Raw genomic sequence first — 18,345 nt, 5'->3', positions numbered from 1 at the left:
TGAGCTGTAATGCCACAGCACTCTACCCAGGGGGATAGCTTGAGGCTCTGTCTCAAAAAAAAAAAAAAAAGTAGGTTCATTTATGATGTATTATTGTAACTACAGTGGTTAAAAACCAATTCGTTGGTAATTTTACAAATCAACAATGACCAAAAAAAAAAAAAATCTTACAAACATATTTTAAAGTTGACCAACAAAGTGGATATGAGATTAAAAAAAAAAAACAAAAACAAAACCAAAAAATCTGGCTTGGAAAAAGCCATCCTTTGCTCTGTTTATTATGAGATTTTAGATAAATCCTTTTTCATTTAAGAATATCATAATCATTCCTACTATACAATGAGATTTTAAGGATAGACTCATATATGAATATGCTTATGTTATAAGACTACCTGATAAAAAGAAAAATCCTTTTCTAATTTAAATCCAATAAGGAATCCTTTTGTTTAAGAAAGTCCACAGAGCCCAAGAAGGGGATCTAACACCTCCCTCCATCTTCAACATTTCATTAACATGGCTTTAAACTTCATAGCAGGCACTGAAAATGGGAGAATGATACATGCAGATCAGAAAACTTATATGAATGTAAGGTTTCCCAAGAGCTTTGGAAAACTCTTGCACTCAGACCCCACAGGGGAAATACAGGGGCTGGCATAGGATGGAAGACTGAGAGGCAGTGTGGAATCCAAGGAGCAGCAGGGTCAGTCCTCTCCTCTAAGATTAGGAGAGAAGAGATTCAACACCTGCTTTGCCCAGAGCTCCTAGTAAATATCAGTTTGAGCCACTACTCAAATGTAAAAACAAAACTACAGAAATATTAGCAGGAAATATAAGAAAATATTTCAAACTCTCAGGTGTGGACAAGGTGTTCCAAAAAAAGCTTCAAAACCTCAAAGTCATAAAGGGTAAGTGTGGCATAGAGGACTCCACAAATACACCCAAATTCTGCATGGAGGGTGTCACAGAATCACAGTACCTAGAGAAAATATCTGCAAGATACTCATAAGACCAAAGGTTAAAGTTCACTGGACATGCAGGATCTTATAAACCCCAAAGAAAAGGCAAAGCACTCTCCAGGAATACTGCAGCACATCCAGTCTCTTTTCTCTCCCACCCCCCGCCTGTGGCAATGCAGCAACTACATTATGATAAAGGTGACACTCTAATCTGCACAACAGTCAGTAGAGCTTACTCCAATGCTCAGAGCTCTGGATTTGGCCCTTGGCTGGACACCAGGCCCAACCCATACATGTCTGACCTAAGGTGGCTATACTCAAACTCTCTAAACCTCAAAATTTCTCACCTGGAAAATGGACAGTATTTGTACTCTGCAGAGTTACTCTGAGAAGTAAAGGGAAGAAGCACTTGGACAGGGCCTGGCATATAGTAAAGGCTCAAAACATGCCCCCAACATGTTGCTACTCATCTATCAGACTAAAATGTTGCATATAACTACTTAATTATTGGCTTGGCGACTGTGGCTCAGTGTCTGGGGCGCCAACCACATACACCAGAGCTGGTGGGTTCAAATCCCAGCCTGGGCCTGCCAAACAACAACAACTACAACCAAAGAATAGCCAGGGTGTTGTGGCAGGTGCCTGTAGTCCCAGCTCCTTGGGAGGGTGAGACAAGAGAATCGCTTAAACCCAAGACTTTGAGGTTGCTGTGATCTGTGATGCCATAGCACTCTACCCAGGGCAAAATAGTGAGACTCTGTCTCAAAAAAACCCCAAAACCCAAAAAAACCCAAGACAAAACAAAAAAGCCCTACTTACTTATCAACCCTGTCTTGTGTCCATAAAATGTGTTCAAACAAGCACATTTCCCCTGAAGCACATGTTAATAGGACTGACCATGGCTGTTGAGATGCTCTTGCTCCAAGGAACTGAGCAAAATGTGAAGTGTTGCAGAACAGGCAGGTCCACAGACTATGGACACCTGGCAGACATTACTTGTGGCCCAGAACTCATTTTCATTACAGAACTCTGTGCCATCTACAGTGTCTCTTGAGACTGAGGACACAGGTGGGCAAGAGGATGGTCCAAATAAGAGACTTGTCACCCACTATGATTGCTGTGTCTGACAGACAACAAAACACAACTGGGGCAAAGTGTGTGTGTGCGCCATAGGACAGGACAAAAAGAGGCATTTTGGACTCAGGAAAGGAGAAGATGACTGAATGCACCATGTCAGAACAAATGATGCTGAGCTACACATGTAGGAAAAAACAGGTCCTCACTTCCCATGAAAGAGAAAGATTGGTCCATGACTTCCCACATGGGGTCACTATAAAAAGCTAAAAATAAAGCCTAAGATTACCTTAGAGCAGTGATTTTCAACTGGTGTGCTGAAAAAATTTTTTAAAGATCATTAAATCAGGCCAGGCGTGGTGGCTCACGCCTGTAATCCTAGCACTCTGGGAGGTGGAGGCAGGTGGACTGCCTAAGCTCACAGGTTCAGAACCAGTCTAAGTAAGAGCAAGACCCCGCTTCTAAAAACAGTCAGGGCATTGTGGTGGGTGCCTGTAGTCCTAGCTACTTGGGAGGCTGAGGCAACCAAGAATCTGAGGTTGTTGTAAACTATGACACCACAGCACTCTATAGGGGTGACAAAGTGAGACTCTGTCTCAAAAAAAAAAAAGATCATTAAATTATTTCCGAAAGAAGTTCAAAGCACAGTGTATTCTTTTTTTTTTACTCTTTTTTGATCAATGTAATTTAAGTGTACCATGGAAGTTTAACTATGGGTTCAAGTGTGCTGTGAGATAAAAAATGGCTGAAAAACACTGCCTTAGGGATTTGGGTCGGAAGAGGACATTGAGGGGCTTAAGTCCAGAGGCTCAGCCAGACACTGGTAGCACCCGATACCTTGAGCAGGAGGCAGGAACAAGCCTCCTGGGGAGCTGTAATTTAACTGCTGCTTACTCTTCACCCTAAAACCTCAAGGATCATGTAACCATGAGGTTCTAATCCAACATTCGGTTTAAAAACCAAAAACGTCCCACTACCCCCAAAGTACCTGCTGTCTTTACCAATTGCTCCTACCCTCCCTGGTCAGTGAGTCAAACCTCCACCACTGCTCATGATGGGACAATAGTCCATTTAAACACTGATGTTTAAATATTTGACATTTCATAACCAAAACAGGACTTCTAATGCAAATACTTCTGTTTTCTACCATTTTCTACTAACATGGATATCAGTGTGTAATTTATACAAAGAATTACTGCCAAAAAGAATCACAATAATTACGAAGAATGATACACCCACATTGCCATAAAGGAAATGAAAGATGCAAATCAAGAGACTGGATCTAGTATTCAGAATTTCCATATAGTCACAACAATGGACTCAGAGAGCTGAGAGATATTTTAAAAATAACATTAGAAGAAACTCTTTAACAATAAGAGAGCTAGTAATTATACACTAAGGCTAATTTTGCTCTCCAATGAGTGGCAAATATGTTTGATTCTGGCAGACCATTAAACAGCTTGGTGATGCTTATTTTGGCTGAGAACCAAATAGCCATTAAGTATTTTAATAGGAATTAAACAAGGCAACAAAATTCTATTCTATCTCTATATTTGTATTTGAATAAAAATTTAAAACATCTTTTATACCAAAACAAGATAAAATTCCACATAGCCGAATTTATTAAAAATTTTTATAGGTAATGTAGCAACTGTGAATTTTAAGGTTTAATTTTAATGGGTCTCTCATGCAGAATAAATAGCATATTTCAGAATAAGTAGAAATACACAGAAAATATATTAACACAAATTGTAGGATATCAAATCTTCAGGTAATATTTTCAGCTTTAACTAAAGCAAAATGATCCAAAGTGGAAATGGAGAAGCAAACGTTAAGTAGTGATTACAATAGAAAAAATTCAAAAAATTCTTCTTAACCCTTATTTGTAGGAAATAAGGAGACAGGGAGAGGATATGTAAATGAAATAAGGGAAAGGATGGGTTAGAGGTAAGAACTGAAAGGACTATTTTGACATCTCCCTTCCTCACATAATGAAAGATAAGAAGAAAATAATAGGCAAGAATCACCAAATTCAGGCTGAATTAGAGTGGTAGCAAGTGACAGAGGAGAGGATCATAAGAGATATTCCTCCATAAATAGTTTTTGAGCATCTTACTGTATATCCTATTCAGGATACAGAGAGGAATCTAGAACACCTGTTATCTATGGCATTTGCAACCCAGTTAGGAAAATGTCAAAGAAAAAACTTTCCGTTGAACATCCTTCCTAAGTAGGTACATTCAAACAAATGTTTTTTTTTATATTTTAAAAAGATATTTTTGTCTATTCTCTTTCTATATATATACATATATACACACATATATATCTCACTCCGTTGCCCAGGTTAGATTACAGTGGCACCATTATAGTTTACTGCAGCCTAGCACTTCTAGGCTCAAACAATCCTCCCACCCCACTCTCTCAAGCATCTGTAACAACCGGTGTACACCACAATGCACAATTAACTTTTCTTATTTCTTTGTAAAGATAAGGTTTTGTTAGATTTCCCAGACTGGTTTTAAACTCCTGGCCTCAGGCAATCCTCCTACACTGGCTTTTCCAAATCCTGGGATTACAGGCATGAGCTACTAAGCTCAGCCACAAAAATATTTTAAACATCCCTAATGAACATATACAAATTCCATAAAGCATGGTGACTCAAGATGGCACAATAATAAAGACCATGGTTTGCATTCCTGCATGCCACTTCTAGTCAAACTCTTGACTTTTCTAAGACTCAGTTTTATCATCTGTACAAGGGGGAGAGTAACAGTACCTATCTCACAGGGTTGTTAGCATTCAATGAGATAATACATAGAAAACAGCTTAGCATTTTCTGGAATGCAGAAATGCCCCAAAGAACCTCAGAAAAGAAAGAAAAAAAAAATCACAGTTTTGGCTTTAACATCTGTTGTAAGTTATTTTTATTTTATTTTTTTTTTGAGACAGAGCCTCAAGCTATCCCCCTGGGTAGAATGCCGAGGCATCATAGCTCATAGCAACCTCCAACTCCTGGGCTCAAGGGAGTCTCCTGCCTCAGCCTCCCAAGTAGCTGGGACCACAGGTGCCCACCACAGGTGCCTGCCACAACGCTCAGCTGTTTTTTGGTTGCAGCCATCATTGTTTTGGCGGTCCTGGGCTGGATTCAAACCCGCTACCTTAGGTGTATGTGGCTGGTGCCTTAGCCACTTGAGCCACAGATGTCAAGCCACATCTGTTGTAACTTAATCTTAATTTATTTTTTTTAATTTTTTTATTTTTTTGAGACAGAGCCTCAAGCTATCACCCTGGGTAGAGTGCCGTGGCCTCACAGCTCACAGCAACCTCCAACTCTGGGCTTAAGTGAGTCTCCTGCCTCCGTCTCCCAAGTAGCTGGGACCACAGGCGCCCGCCACAACGCCTGGCTATTTTTTGGTTGCAGCCATCATTGTTGTTTGGCAGGCCCGGGCTGGATTTGAACCCGCCACCTTAGGTGTATGTGGCTGGCGCCTTAGCCACCTGAACCACAGGAGCCGAGCCACTTAATCTTAATTTAAAGCACTTAATCTTAATTTTTTCATCTCATGGCACACTTGAACCTATAGTTAAACTTCCATGGTACACTTAAATTACATTGATCAGAAAAGAGTAAAAAAAAGAATATTCTTACTGTGCTTTGAATTTCTTTCTAAATGAATTTAATTAATGATCTTTAGAAATTTTTACAGCACACCTAAGATCTGCTCATGGCACAGTTGGTGAAAGCAATGTTGAATAGATTACCAGATGCAAAGTGCTCAGGTAAAGAGGAATTCTACCTTGGCTTTCTCCATCAGAGTTAAAGGCAGCCTGGAGATGTCACAGGGACTGAGGCATGACACAGAAAAATGCCAAGAACACGTGAGATGAAGAGATAAGGGGAAGCGCCTAGAAAAATCACACTTAAAACTTAAAAAGCTAGGTGGTGCCTATGGCTCAGTGAGTAGGGCGCCAGCCCCATGTAAGGTGGCATGATAGAACCTGGCCCTGGCCAAACTGCAACAAAAAAAGGCCAGGCGTTATGGCAAGCAACTGTAGCCCCAGCTACTCAGGAGGCCGAGGCAAGAGAATCACCTAAGCCCAAGAGCTAGAGGTTGCTGTGAGCTGTGGTGCCATTGCACTCTACCGAGGGCAACAAAGTAAAACTCTGTTTCTTAAAAACAAACAAACAAACAAAAAACTTAAAAAGCTAGAACAAAGCAACTTTACTGAAGAAAACATTGCCTCAAGCAAGGCTACTTTTACGCCTATGTGTGGATACCCCTGGCCACTGAACTATGATTTCTGACACAGACCCAACTCAAGAAACTGATGCTCTGGGCTAGTTCTTTTGCTATAATTCTTCCCTTTTTTTCCTGAGGACAATAGATAGGCTGTGATCATTTTCTCCATTAACTCACAAATTATTGTAAGCATTCCATGTCTGAAAAGCAATTGTGGTTATTATTATTGTGCTCCTGAACACACTGTACTTAGAAATGAAAACAGTGACGAAGGCAACTAGAGTTTGTGAGGAAGCACACATACCAGCTCCACGTCAGACGGCACGTTCAATCCTAATGGGGCGATGAAGGGCTCTTCATTTTCCTCTAGATTTTCAGTCTCATTTTTTTCTGTATAAAAAGAAAATTAAAAACTTCAGAACAATGACAAGGATAGAAGGTACCCACAGGCAATAATAGGGGCAAAAGCAGTGATTGGCATTTCCTGGGTCTTTACCTTTCTGTCATTAGTTCTAGAAACAATTTTTAGTTTTTCTTCTATTCCACGACATGAGTAATGATGCTCACTTTATAAGATTCCAACCAGGTGGGGTGGTAATCAGAAGGAGTGTGCTTACAGGGGTTAGACAGCACAGTTGTCCTGAATATTCATGGTAGATTGGTTCTAGGACCCCCACAGACAACCAAATCTGAATATACTCAAATCATGCAGTCAGCCCCAAGGAACCAGCACATATGAAAAGTTGGCACTCCTTATATGCGGGTCTTGCATCCTTAGAATACTAGAATTTTGATCCGTGTTTGAAAGACATAACACAATTCCTAGGTAACTGATTCCATCACCAAATTACAGAACACCTGGCATAACTGCCAAGACTTCTCTACTCAAGCAAATACCCTATTTTCGACAAACATTCAGATGTATTTTTCTATTTCCATTCATTCATAAACAGTTCACTAAAATCTGTCTATTATATGCTAGACAAAGGACTATGCATTATTAGTTTTTGAATTCTAAAGTAGCTAAATACATCTCAATAACTCAGATAATTACTAATTTAAAAAGATTTAGTGAAATGTACAAAAATATAGCAGAAAGCTTAAAAAAGCTACATTTTTTTTTAGGGATTTCAAAATCTACTTAGGTTTTTATTTCAAAAAAGATGATCAATGGCTCGGCACCCGTATCACAGTGGTTATGGCACTAGCCACATACACTGAAGTTGGAGGGCTGGAAGCTGGCCCAGGACAGCTAACCAACAATGACAACTGCAACAAAAAGTTGATGGGGCGTTGTGGCGGGTGCCTGTAGTCCCAACTACTTGAGAGGCTGAGGCAAGAGAATCACTTAAGCCAAGAGTTTGAGGTTGCTGTGAGCTGTGATGCCATGGCACCCTACCAAGGGTGACATAATGAGACTGTCTCCAATAAAAACAAAACAAAACAAAACAAAAAAAAGTTGATTATTGCAAAACAAACTTCAAATTAAATCTTCATCAAAATAAATATTTCTATTATATATAGTGATGCCTCTTAAAGAGATAAACAATTTGCAAAGACTTCCTATTAAACCTAATTCTGTGAAACCAATAGGAAATTTTAAGCAGGTTTCATTGTAAACAAAAACTGGGTATTCTAGTCTGATGCGATACAAAGTGATTATAAACTCCTAAATCAGTATTATTTAACACTGTTGCACCTGTTTCTGATCCCTTGTTTTTTTCCTCAGTAAGCAACAGAGATTAACAGGAGAGCAGAAATTTATTCCTGCCTAAAAACTCCCTGGAATTAGCAGCCCTACTGTTCAGCTCCAGTAACCAAACGATACAGTAGAATTAGAAAATATCAGAAACTCTGGTCTGCAGAGATTTTCTGTTGGCAAAATGCCAACTAACCGACTTGGCTTATAGAGACCTTTTCATTGGCAAAATGTCAATTAACAACTTAGCTATCTCAAATTCTCTTCGGGAATGAATCCAGAGGTATGTGTTTAAAAATACAACTTTTATTACATTTCTTAAAATATCTATTCAAATAGCCTATCCTTAAAGTTAAGTTGTTTACAAACATAAATGCATCCTAATTGAAAGAGCTGTTTGGGGTACTTGGGTTAAAGAGATCTGTTTGATTCCTATACATGCTTTTATTTACAGAGATTGCTTCAACAACACAAAATAAAAACCAACCACTGCAATACAAACTCAGATTTAAATTCCAACCTTTTCTTATTTAAAAATACATAGATAATAATAATGAAAAATTATGGGCTCGGTGCCTGTGGCTCAAGTGGCTAAGACACCAGCCATATACACCTAAGGTGGTGGGGTTTGAATCCAGCCCGGGCCCGCCAAAACAACAATAACGACTGCAACCAAAAAATAGCCAGGCATTGTGGCGGGCGCCTGTGGTCCCAGCTACTTGGGAGGCAGAGGCAAGAGACTCGCTTGAGCCCAGGAGTTGTAGGTTGCTGTTGCTGTGATGCCACAGCACTCTACCCAGGGGGACAGCTTGAGGCTTTGTCTCAAAAAAAAAAAAGAAAAGAAAAATTATGAAAATCCAGATATGGGCTAAACTAAAAATAGGAGAATGCAAAAAGGGAGGAAGTGGGCAGTTTATAAAGGCACCATCAAAACACTTTTGGCTAACATCATGAGGCTTTACAATACTAAAAAATGCCAGAAATATTTTTTGGATATCAAGTAGTATTTAGATGTGTTGATAGTTCAGGAAAAAAATTACCTTTTACTTGAAAAGAATATAATACTAGGCCAGGGAGGGTGGCTTACACCTGTAATCCTAACAATTAGGGAGACTGAGGTACGAGCATCATTTGCACCCACTAGTTCAAAGCTGCAGTAAGCTACGGTCACAGCACTGTCCTTATGCACTGGCAACAAAACAAGACCCTATCTCCACAAAAAAAAAAAAAAAAAAAAAAAAAAAGAATGAGAGACTAAATTTGGCTGTTCTTTGTACTGGGTACCAAAGTAAACTCTACTGAAGTGTGTATATATGGTGTTTTATTTTTATTAATGCAAATTAAACATAAAATATCAAGCACTAAGTTTCACATGGGCCAAATTTCCATATAAAATTTAGTCAGCATATAAAGCAAAGTTCTGAGAATATGATCATAGAAAGAAAAGAAATACTATGGGTGGTATCTGTGGCTCAGTGGGTAGGGCGCCGGCCCCATATACTGAGGGTGGTGGGTTCAAACCTGGTCCCAGTCAAACTGCAACAAAAAAATAGCCAGGTGTTGTGGTGGGCGCCTGTAGTCCCAGCTACTCGGGAGGCTGAGGCAAGAGAATTGCCTGAGCTCAGGAGTTGGAGGTTGCTGTGCGCTGTGACACCACAGCACTCTACTGAGGGTGATAAAGTGAGACTGTCTCTACAAAAAAACCCAAAAAACAAAAAACTATAAAATACTAAAGAGAACTATATGCCAAAGAGAGCATACTAATACTTAAGAAGATAAACTCAGCTCGGCGCCTGTGGCTCAAGCGGCTGAGGCGCCAGCCACATACACCTAAGGTGGCGGGTTTGAATCCCCAGCCTGGGCCCGCCAAACAACAATGATGGCTGCAACCAAAAAATGGCCAGGCGTTGTGGCGGGCGCCTGTGGTCCCAGCTACTTGGGAGGCTGAGGCAGGAGACTCGCTTGAGCCCAAGAGTTGGAGGTTGCTGTGAGCATGATGCCATGGCACTCTACCCAGGGGGATAGCTTGAGGCTCCATCTCAAAAAAAAACAAAAACAAAAAAAAGAAGATAAACTCAAGTCATGTTGAAGCTCTCAAACCCAATATTATAACAAAGTTAATATCAGTTAGCCCCATAATCAACACTGGAACAATGATCTACCTACCACCTAGAACAGAAGCAAACTCTTTCTATAAAATGCCAGATACTAAAGATTTCCAGTTCTATGGGCCACATGATCTGTCTCATTCAAGTCTGCTGTTGAAATGTGAAAGCTGCAACAGACAATATGGACACCACAGCATGGCTGTGTTCCAATAAAACTGTTTATTAATATAAAACCTGTCAATCACGCTTGAGGTTATGCTTGGCTGATCCCTTATTAGAATGTGAAGGAAATTTATATAATGAATTTTTCTAAAGATTGTTGCTGTAATCTTGAAAAAGACATGTGTGTGGCTTTTATACACAGTCATCCATCCATATCCTAAGGGAATTGCTTAGAATCCTAAGGTCAGGCAGGTATTAAAATCCTAGGATGCTCAAGTCCTTTATATAAAATGATCATTTGTGTTATAACACAATGCACATTTGCCCATATATTTTAAATTTTTAGATTACTTGTAATACTTTATACAACATTGTATAAACAGTTGTTATATTATATCCAAAAATATTCACATCTTTTACTGTTGCATTATTTTCTTTCAAATATTTTAGATCCAAGGTTGTTGAATCCATGAATGCGGAACCTATGGAGATAGAGTTTGCCTGTATTTCAGCTTTTCCTTTGTGAATGGTGATAGTATGTATACCTAACTTCTGATACAAAAGGCAGAAACAATGTATCGTTCAGAGGTAAGGCAACAAAATCTGAACTATCTCAAACCCCAACAGGGATAACTTATTCTGAATAAATGAATAAGTGCTCACTACTTAGACCTGCAAGAACATTTCCATCTTAATTTATGAGAATAGTTAGGTTTAAGAGTCAAAGCCAAAAGTGTTAAATACCTTAAATGAGCCTTTAATACAACATAAACTTACAATTGAAAGTCTCTTTAAATGCTCATCAAATGGAACTGTGCACAAAGTAATGAGCAGGACTAAAAGAAGGTCAAAAAGCAAACAAAGTCTGACCAGGCACAGTGGCTCATGCCTATAATCCCAGCACTTTGGAAGGCCAAAACAGGAAGACAGCTTGAGCCCAGGAGTTTGAAGTTACAGTAATCTCAGTAATCTATGACTAGACCACTGCACTCTAGCATGGGTAACAAAGCAAGACCTGTCTCCTTCAGAAGGAAAAGAAAAAAAAGAAAATCCACATGTTATATGTTTGCGCCTACATCTCATTGCCCATCTACGGTCACACCCTTTAGGGAATAGGGCTGGGGCATAGTTGCACAGGGGAAGGGAAAACATCAAAAATGGGAAGGGAAAAACTTTCAAAAAAGGGAAAATCTTCAAAAATTCACACTTTGTATCTATCAGTATGTACTTTTACATTCTGTTTTAATATTAAACATATGTGATTACTTCATACTTGTTAAAAGATTTGTTACTAAAAGAGAAATCAATTAAATCTCAAATAACAGATTAGGTTAGCCTTAAAATTAAATCTCTACTTTATTATTCTAAACATGTGAATAAGTTTCTAAAGTTAAAGTTCTCCATCTTAGCTGGGTACTGCGGCTCATGCCTACAAAATTCTAAAACTCTGAGGCTGAGGCACAAGGATCAATTGAGCACAAGGATTAACTGGCCTGAGCAAGAGGGAGACCCATGTCTACCAAAAATTAAAAAAAAAAAATCAGACAGGAGTGGTGATGAGTGCCTATAGTCCTAGCTACCTGGGAGGCTGAGGCAGGCGGATCACTTGAGCCCAAGAATTTGAGGTTGCTGTGAGCTGTGATGACACCACTGCATTTTAGTCAGGGTAATATAGCAAAATTCTTGTCTTCAAAAAAAAAAAAAAATAGTAACAAAAACAAAAAAACCCCAAACCACCAAACTCCTCCTCTTTAAACAGAATACTCTGAATATAAATTATTGATCTTTAATGTTTCAGGTTCATATTATCATTACTGATAATTAATGACTGGCCATAATTCAGTGCTGTGATAATGGTACCCTCAAAGAAAGTGACTAAGGATATTTTTTTCTTGTACTACATAAACCAAGATTTGAAGTAGCATTATTTTTTATATTCCAAGTTTCCAGATTTAAGCCAGAAGAGCATATATTTAAAATCTTTAACCTAAACTATTCTGATAAGTATATATATCCTAGGTCCTACCAAGACTACCAGGAGGCCCTGTGCTGATTTCTGGTTAGTAATAACTAACTCTATAGGTGTCCTTACCCTGGATGTTGGCCATCATTTTAGCTGTGTATGACATGCAGAAGCAGGTCAGTGTGAGGTGAGGTGAGGTGACATTAACTTATCCTAATATGTGCCTATTCTTTCAATGCTCCAGGAACAAATCATTGAGGATATTAATAGATACATTATTAATCTACAAAGAATCAAAAAGTGAGTAATTTTCTGTTAACTGAATCAAAGAGAAATAAATGAAAAGGAAACTTGATCCAATGCAGATAATGAGTCTGAACTCACTTTCTATCTCCATTAATATCTCATTTTCTAGTTTTTAGCCTTTGTTGTTTACTGAAAGAAGGAACATCAATCATGTTTTTGTGTATGTGTCATAGTGGTGTTATAACTAGTGTCCATAAATGTGTTCCGAAAACAAGACCGTGATATATGTAGCATGGGGCCCTACAAAAGCACCCCAGGTGATTCTCCCCTCTTACCTCTCTGTTTGGAAGGCTCCTCCTCCTCTGTTGGCTCTGATGGGTCATAATAGTCACTACCATAAGTGAACCCCACAGCATTGTAGCTCCCATCCTCTGCTAGAGCTTCACTCAATCGCTTGTATTCTTCCTCTTGAATAAAAATGAGAATTTTATTAACAAAAATGGAAACTTACTGAGAAAAACTTTATATATTTCTAAAGTTGTAGCTATCAGTAAAGCATACAACATACTTTTTACAACCTCCTTTTAGGGTGAAAATGCTTTCAAAAATTCACACTTTGTATCTATCAGTATGTACTTTTGCAGTACACGTTTACCCACAGACAGTTGAATACACATCTTTTGTGGAAAATTTCTTCCTGCTGAGAAAATGCTGGGATTAAGAACTGTATAGAAGATTGTTATGGCAAAGACAAGAACATCAATTTTATTTTATACGATACTGTTAAAGAAGAACAGTTAAAGAGATTGGTTTTTGTTTTTTTCAAATCCCAGTCTGCCCTCAAAAGCTGGGAAAATTCTTTGTGGCTCTATATATAAACTATCCTGAGGTCCTCTCAGAACGCAAAGACTCCTGTTTTTCCAATCCACTGGGTACTGTCAAGATAATATCAGAAAGAGTGAGTATAAAAAAATGAATGGGAGTAAATTTTTAATACTTAAAAATTTTTAAAAAGTTTGTTGCTTAAGTAAGTTTTTCTTGAGCAGTACCTTGCCTTGCCTCCTCCTCAAGCAAGTCCGTATGCAAGGCTAAATACCTCTCTTCATCACACAGGGCATCTATTCGTGCCTCCTCTTCAGATAGCTGATAATCTCTGTTCCATGTGGAATACTCAGCATCATACTCAGAAAGGTCATGCAGGTGACCACGTCCATCATATCTGTAATATGAACAAGCTGGTCAATAGAAAGAAATTAATGTCTAGATTGGTGTGTGTGATTTTTTTCATATATATACTTACCAATTAAAATAAAGAAATAAAAATATTAAAACAAATATTAAAACTCTTCTCAGATTTATATTTAATTTTGCAAATCATATCTCACCTACTTTTAAACTCAAATTATCTTAACAAAGTCAAAATTCCTTTCTACAGTACGATAAAACTTATAATTAAAGGCAGATAATCCTTTATTATCATAAATGTTATCCATTTCACTGGCAGTTCTTACCGTTATGGTTTGGTCAACCATTCAATGCCACTTGCAAAAAAAAAAAAAATAAAAATCTTTTTTCTGAAAAGTCAAATATCATAGCTTACATTCACACAAACCGAATACATAAATACCTATCCGTAAGAACCAAACGGTCGAAATTTCCTCGCGTCTTTCTGCTAGTCCCGAACTCTCAGGAGAGATCTTCATCAAAGAAACTTGCGTCCATTGGAGGTAAAATCTTGGCTAGGCTCGCTCCCTAGCCACTTGGCTGAGGAAATAAGTGCTGGGTTATGTGATAGAGAGACACACATACATAGGAACAGTGACATATACATGCAGTTTAAGGAGGTTCACTGGAAATAGAGCAAAACTATTAGAAGATGCAGTATTGATACTTCCTTCTGAACTTTATACCCCCAGGAAATAATATACATGAAGATACATCTTTGTTTCTCTTAAGTGGATCAATAGCGTATTTCAGCCAAATTAAGAATGAGAGCCCTTTTTTTGCTATTCTTTTAATATAAAAAAATTCAATGAAGACATTGTCAATGTGCTACTATCCAATAATAAATGAGTTAGTGAATTTAACCATACTTAAAACACTCAAGATTCAGGATTTCAAAAATGAATATAGAGAGACAAACAAAAGTCTGCCTAATTTTTTAAGGCTGGTTTTTGTAATGGGGACCAAAAATGTTAATGTTAAAAAAAAAAATTTACAGGGAAAAAGCCAAAAATTTCAGGGTAGCCACATTATTGAATTTGATTAAATTTCAAAATTAACTTTAATGTAAACCTCCTTAACTTACAAATGTAGATTATTTAAAAATATTACACATGTACATGTGTAGCGTTTGCTCCCCACCAGTTTTGGAAGACCTGACTCAAATCATATAAAGAATGATATGGAAAACTGCATAAAGAGCTCAGACTTCATTGCTTACCAAACTTTAATAATAAATATCACAAGTAACACTTTGGAAAAGCAAGCCTGATAACTCAGGTGACACAGTCAATATAAACGTTTAAAGGCACAGCGTGTTTTAGCAAAGTGCAGAGCCATCAGATCCAGATCTGACGGGATCTGGTCACCCTCCCTTCATGAGTTCTTGTTTTCTAGATCTAACTCCAAATGGAAATGTCAGGGATGGAAAAAGACCTATTTGGTCATTAATGTGTCCATTCTGGCCAGCTCAGAGGTCATCCCTACAGTCACGTTCCAGGGCTTTGCAGAATCCAGTTTTAATGGTGTCAATCCATGGGCTTCTTTCAGTTGGAGAGACTATTCCACAGTTAATGGTTGGTCATGGTTAACTTTTCAGTCCCGGCCCCAGACATAATGTTGCCAAACTGGCAAAAAACGAAACAAAACCCCAAGAAACCCCACAAACCCAAAATGCAGGGAAGAGGGGAAGGAAAGGGAGAATGAAAAAATGGAAGCAAAGGGGGAGCAAACAACCTACATCATGTAATGTCATCCTTTTCAAATCAAACACCTTTGGAAATCCCTAATCTCAGGTCCCCTCTGCCCATAATAGCTAATCATCTTCCAGGGTGATCACCTAAAACAGGTTTGATTTGAAAAGAAGCAACACATTTACATCCCAGCTCCACCCTTCAGTTTTAAGAGACAGTGAAACCAGCCCTAAGAACACTACCTCTAAGCAGGGCCAGGGTCCGCACGAAGTCAACTGACCTCCCACTGATGGGCAACGTCACCCACTACCTCAATCTGTCAAACTCGTCGAATCAGGGAAGGGGTCGCTGGGGGGAGTCAAATGTCACGCAGGCCAAGTACAGGCGCTCAACTGAGGGCGCTGGGGCATAAAAGGTTCAAGCTAACTCACAGGGTCCGAAAGAAGCTTCTAACCAAGGCCTCAGTGTGCGGCGTTTCGGAAGAATAAAAAGCGCGCTTCCCGGACTGCCCTCCCAGCACCGAGCAGAGAGAGCGCACAACCCTATGGCAGCGCCGGGCGGCAAGCCCAAGGCACCGGTCAGGAGAGACCCCGGGCACCGGCAGCTTCCACCACACGAAATCGCCAACTGCAGCCCGGCGACAGGGGTGAGGGGTCGAGTGGGGCTGTGGGAGCAGAGAAGATCCCTCCGGCGACAGACGCGGCACGCAATTCCAGCCAGTGCCTTAGGGCAGGTTTCACCGTCCCCCTCCCCCAAGAACACCAGGAGGAGATGGGGGGCGGGGCGGGGGCGTCCCCCGGATCCCCGCTGGCTCCAGAAAACCCCTTTTTAGTCCTGGACATCAAGTCAACATCGGACGAAATCAAGCGGGCGAGGGAAGGGGAGGATCGACGGGTGGGGGGAGGAACCGACCTGTCGATGAGGATCTTGTGGTCCCCCATCCAGGGGATGAGATGCTGTCCCTGTTCCTGGGCCAGGGCCCGCTCGTCGTCCCGGAATAGTTTGCAGGCATAGCCAAAAACCAACAGCTCCACTCGGCTCCCCCCACCGCCGGCGCCGCCGGGCCCGGCCTCCTCCTTCGCGCTGCTTTTCCTCTCGGGTTTGGCGCGCCCTCCACCCGCGCCGTACATGACAGCGTCCCCGGCGTCCAGGCTGGTCCTCTTCTGGGCCGCTCGATGTCCCTGCTGCCTCTGCCTGGCCTACACCCTCAGTCAAAAGCGTCGTTTCCCGGCCCCAACCTCAACACTGCCGCCATAGCGGGCCACAAAATGGACGAAGTGCAACTTCCGACAAGAGGGCCTGTACTTCCGGCGACCGCACCGACAGATTCGCCACAGCTCGGAGCTGTTGGAGTCACGGGAAAATATGCTAACCTTAGTTTTAGCATTCAGATGTGTCGCTACGATCAGGTCTGCTTCGTGAAGGGGAGAGGTCATTTTTAATTTTTATTTTGAGGGGCGGTCATCCAGAACATAACGAAAGCGCGGTGTGGGATCGCGCGCCGGCTTCGCTGCGGCTGGTCGGGGCGGTGGTGGAGTCGCAGAGAGTGGGCTGGTCGCTGGTTGTTGGTCCCTCGTCCGGGCGGCTGTGGAGGGGCTCGCTACCCGCGCGGCGGTCAAGTGCCGAGCCACGGCCGGACGTGCTTTGCCCAGGGTGGTGCTGTCTTTTCCTGAAGCCCTGTTTTCTTCTCGGTTGCAACAGGGACTTGACCGCCTACCGCGGAAGGTTTCCAAGGCAGCTGTCCAAGGCTTGTAAGCTGTAAAACACTCGCTTCGTGGCGGGATTTTAGAGCCCTAGGGACCCGGGTCGGGGGAGGTGTGCTCGTGGTGGAGGGAGACCCCAGTCTTAGAGACAAGTCGTCTGGATATGGTGTGTTTTTGCTTAATGCGCTTTCCCCGGGGCTGCAGTTTTTTCGTCTGGGGTTCCATTGGGATCTTTCGGGTCCTTTTAATTCACTAATTTCAGGTCAGATGGTCAGAGGGGCTGGGGTGAGAAAGCTCAGATTCCCCCAATTTGTGCCTGTGACTGGAAGATTCTGACAGGCACACTTTCTCCTTTCTCGATCTCCAATTCCTTCTCTGAGGCATGATGTCTTTTTATAAGTAATGTTGAAATGGGGTGAAGCATACGAATGAATATTGACTGGTTTTTGAAAATTAAGCAGCAAGCAGTTCTCACCAAATATTCTTTTTTTTTTTTTTTGAGACAGAGCCTCAAGCTATCCGCCTGGGTAGAGTGCCATGGCATCACGCTCACAGCAACCTCCAACTCCTGGGCTCAAGCGAGTCTCCTGCCTCCGCCTCCCAAGTAGCTGGGACCACAGGCGCCCGCCACAACGCCTGGCCATTTTTTGGTTGCAGCCATCATTGTTGTTTGGCGGGCCCGGGCTGGGGATTCGAACCCGCCACCTTAGGTGTATGTGGCTGGCGCCTCAGCCGCTTGAGCCACAGGCGCCGAGCCTCACCAAATATTCTTTATTCTGATTTTTCCCTGACTGGTTACACTTCTGTGTTGTCGTTGGGCAGCCTCCTCACCCACGTTTAACTCAGTCATCCCTATTCTCAGTGTGGCCATATCTCTCCACACTGTCTAGCATTTCCCTTCTTTTGTGGGCACGTGGCCCTTCTGATTTGTTTTTGTAGCCTTCACCACCTTACGTTACATCATATGTTCAAGTGTCCCATTGGAATTAGCTTTAGGAGTATAGGGACTGGGGGTTTACCTTAGCATCCTCAGTGCCTAGAAGAGCACCCAGCATACAATGAGTCAAATATTGATTAATACCTAGTATTTGTATAATGAGTGGGCCAGCAGCTGAGCATGACCAGGCCAACATCTTCCTATTTGCCTGTATTTTACCTGCTGCTGCTGCTGAAAGGAGGTACTGTGTCATGGTTCCTTGATAAGCTTCACATTGGTTACCACCAGGCATGTCCTAGTCTGCTGGGGTCTTGGATTCCCTTTAAGCTTTCTCTTGGGTT

At 41.1% G+C, this 18,345-nt stretch overlaps 1 protein-coding gene across 4 annotated transcripts in view; it reads right to left on the bottom strand.

Moving 5' to 3' along the window:
• SFSWAP (splicing factor SWAP) overlaps positions 1–16,635 on the bottom strand; it is a 97,178-nt gene extending 80,543 nt beyond the window's left edge. For 2 of the 4 annotated variants that reach the window (XM_003792876.2, XM_003792875.2), the window contains exons 1-4: positions 16,277–16,635; positions 13,499–13,668; positions 12,785–12,916; positions 6,576–6,661 (exon numbers count right to left, since the gene is read on the bottom strand). In XM_003792876.2, the coding sequence (XP_003792924.1) occupies positions 6,576–6,661; positions 12,785–12,916; positions 13,499–13,668; positions 16,277–16,494 (606 nt within the window). In that variant the 5' untranslated portion in view covers positions 16,495–16,635. Of the gene's footprint in view, positions 1–6,575; positions 6,662–12,784; positions 12,917–13,498 lie in introns of all 4 variants that reach the window. The other 2 variants (XM_023514944.1, XM_023514945.1) reach the window with 2 other exon arrangements.
• Positions 16,636–18,345: the final 1,710 nt, after the last annotated feature.

Source organism: Otolemur garnettii, unplaced genomic scaffold (assembly GCF_000181295.1).
Source record: "Otolemur garnettii isolate 467f Iridium unplaced genomic scaffold, OtoGar3 scaffold00062, whole genome shotgun sequence".
Classification (NCBI taxonomy): domain Eukaryota; kingdom Metazoa; phylum Chordata; class Mammalia; order Primates; family Galagidae; genus Otolemur; species Otolemur garnettii.
Note: the sequence above shows the minus strand (reverse complement) of the source record. Positions and strands in the feature narration are given on the sequence as shown.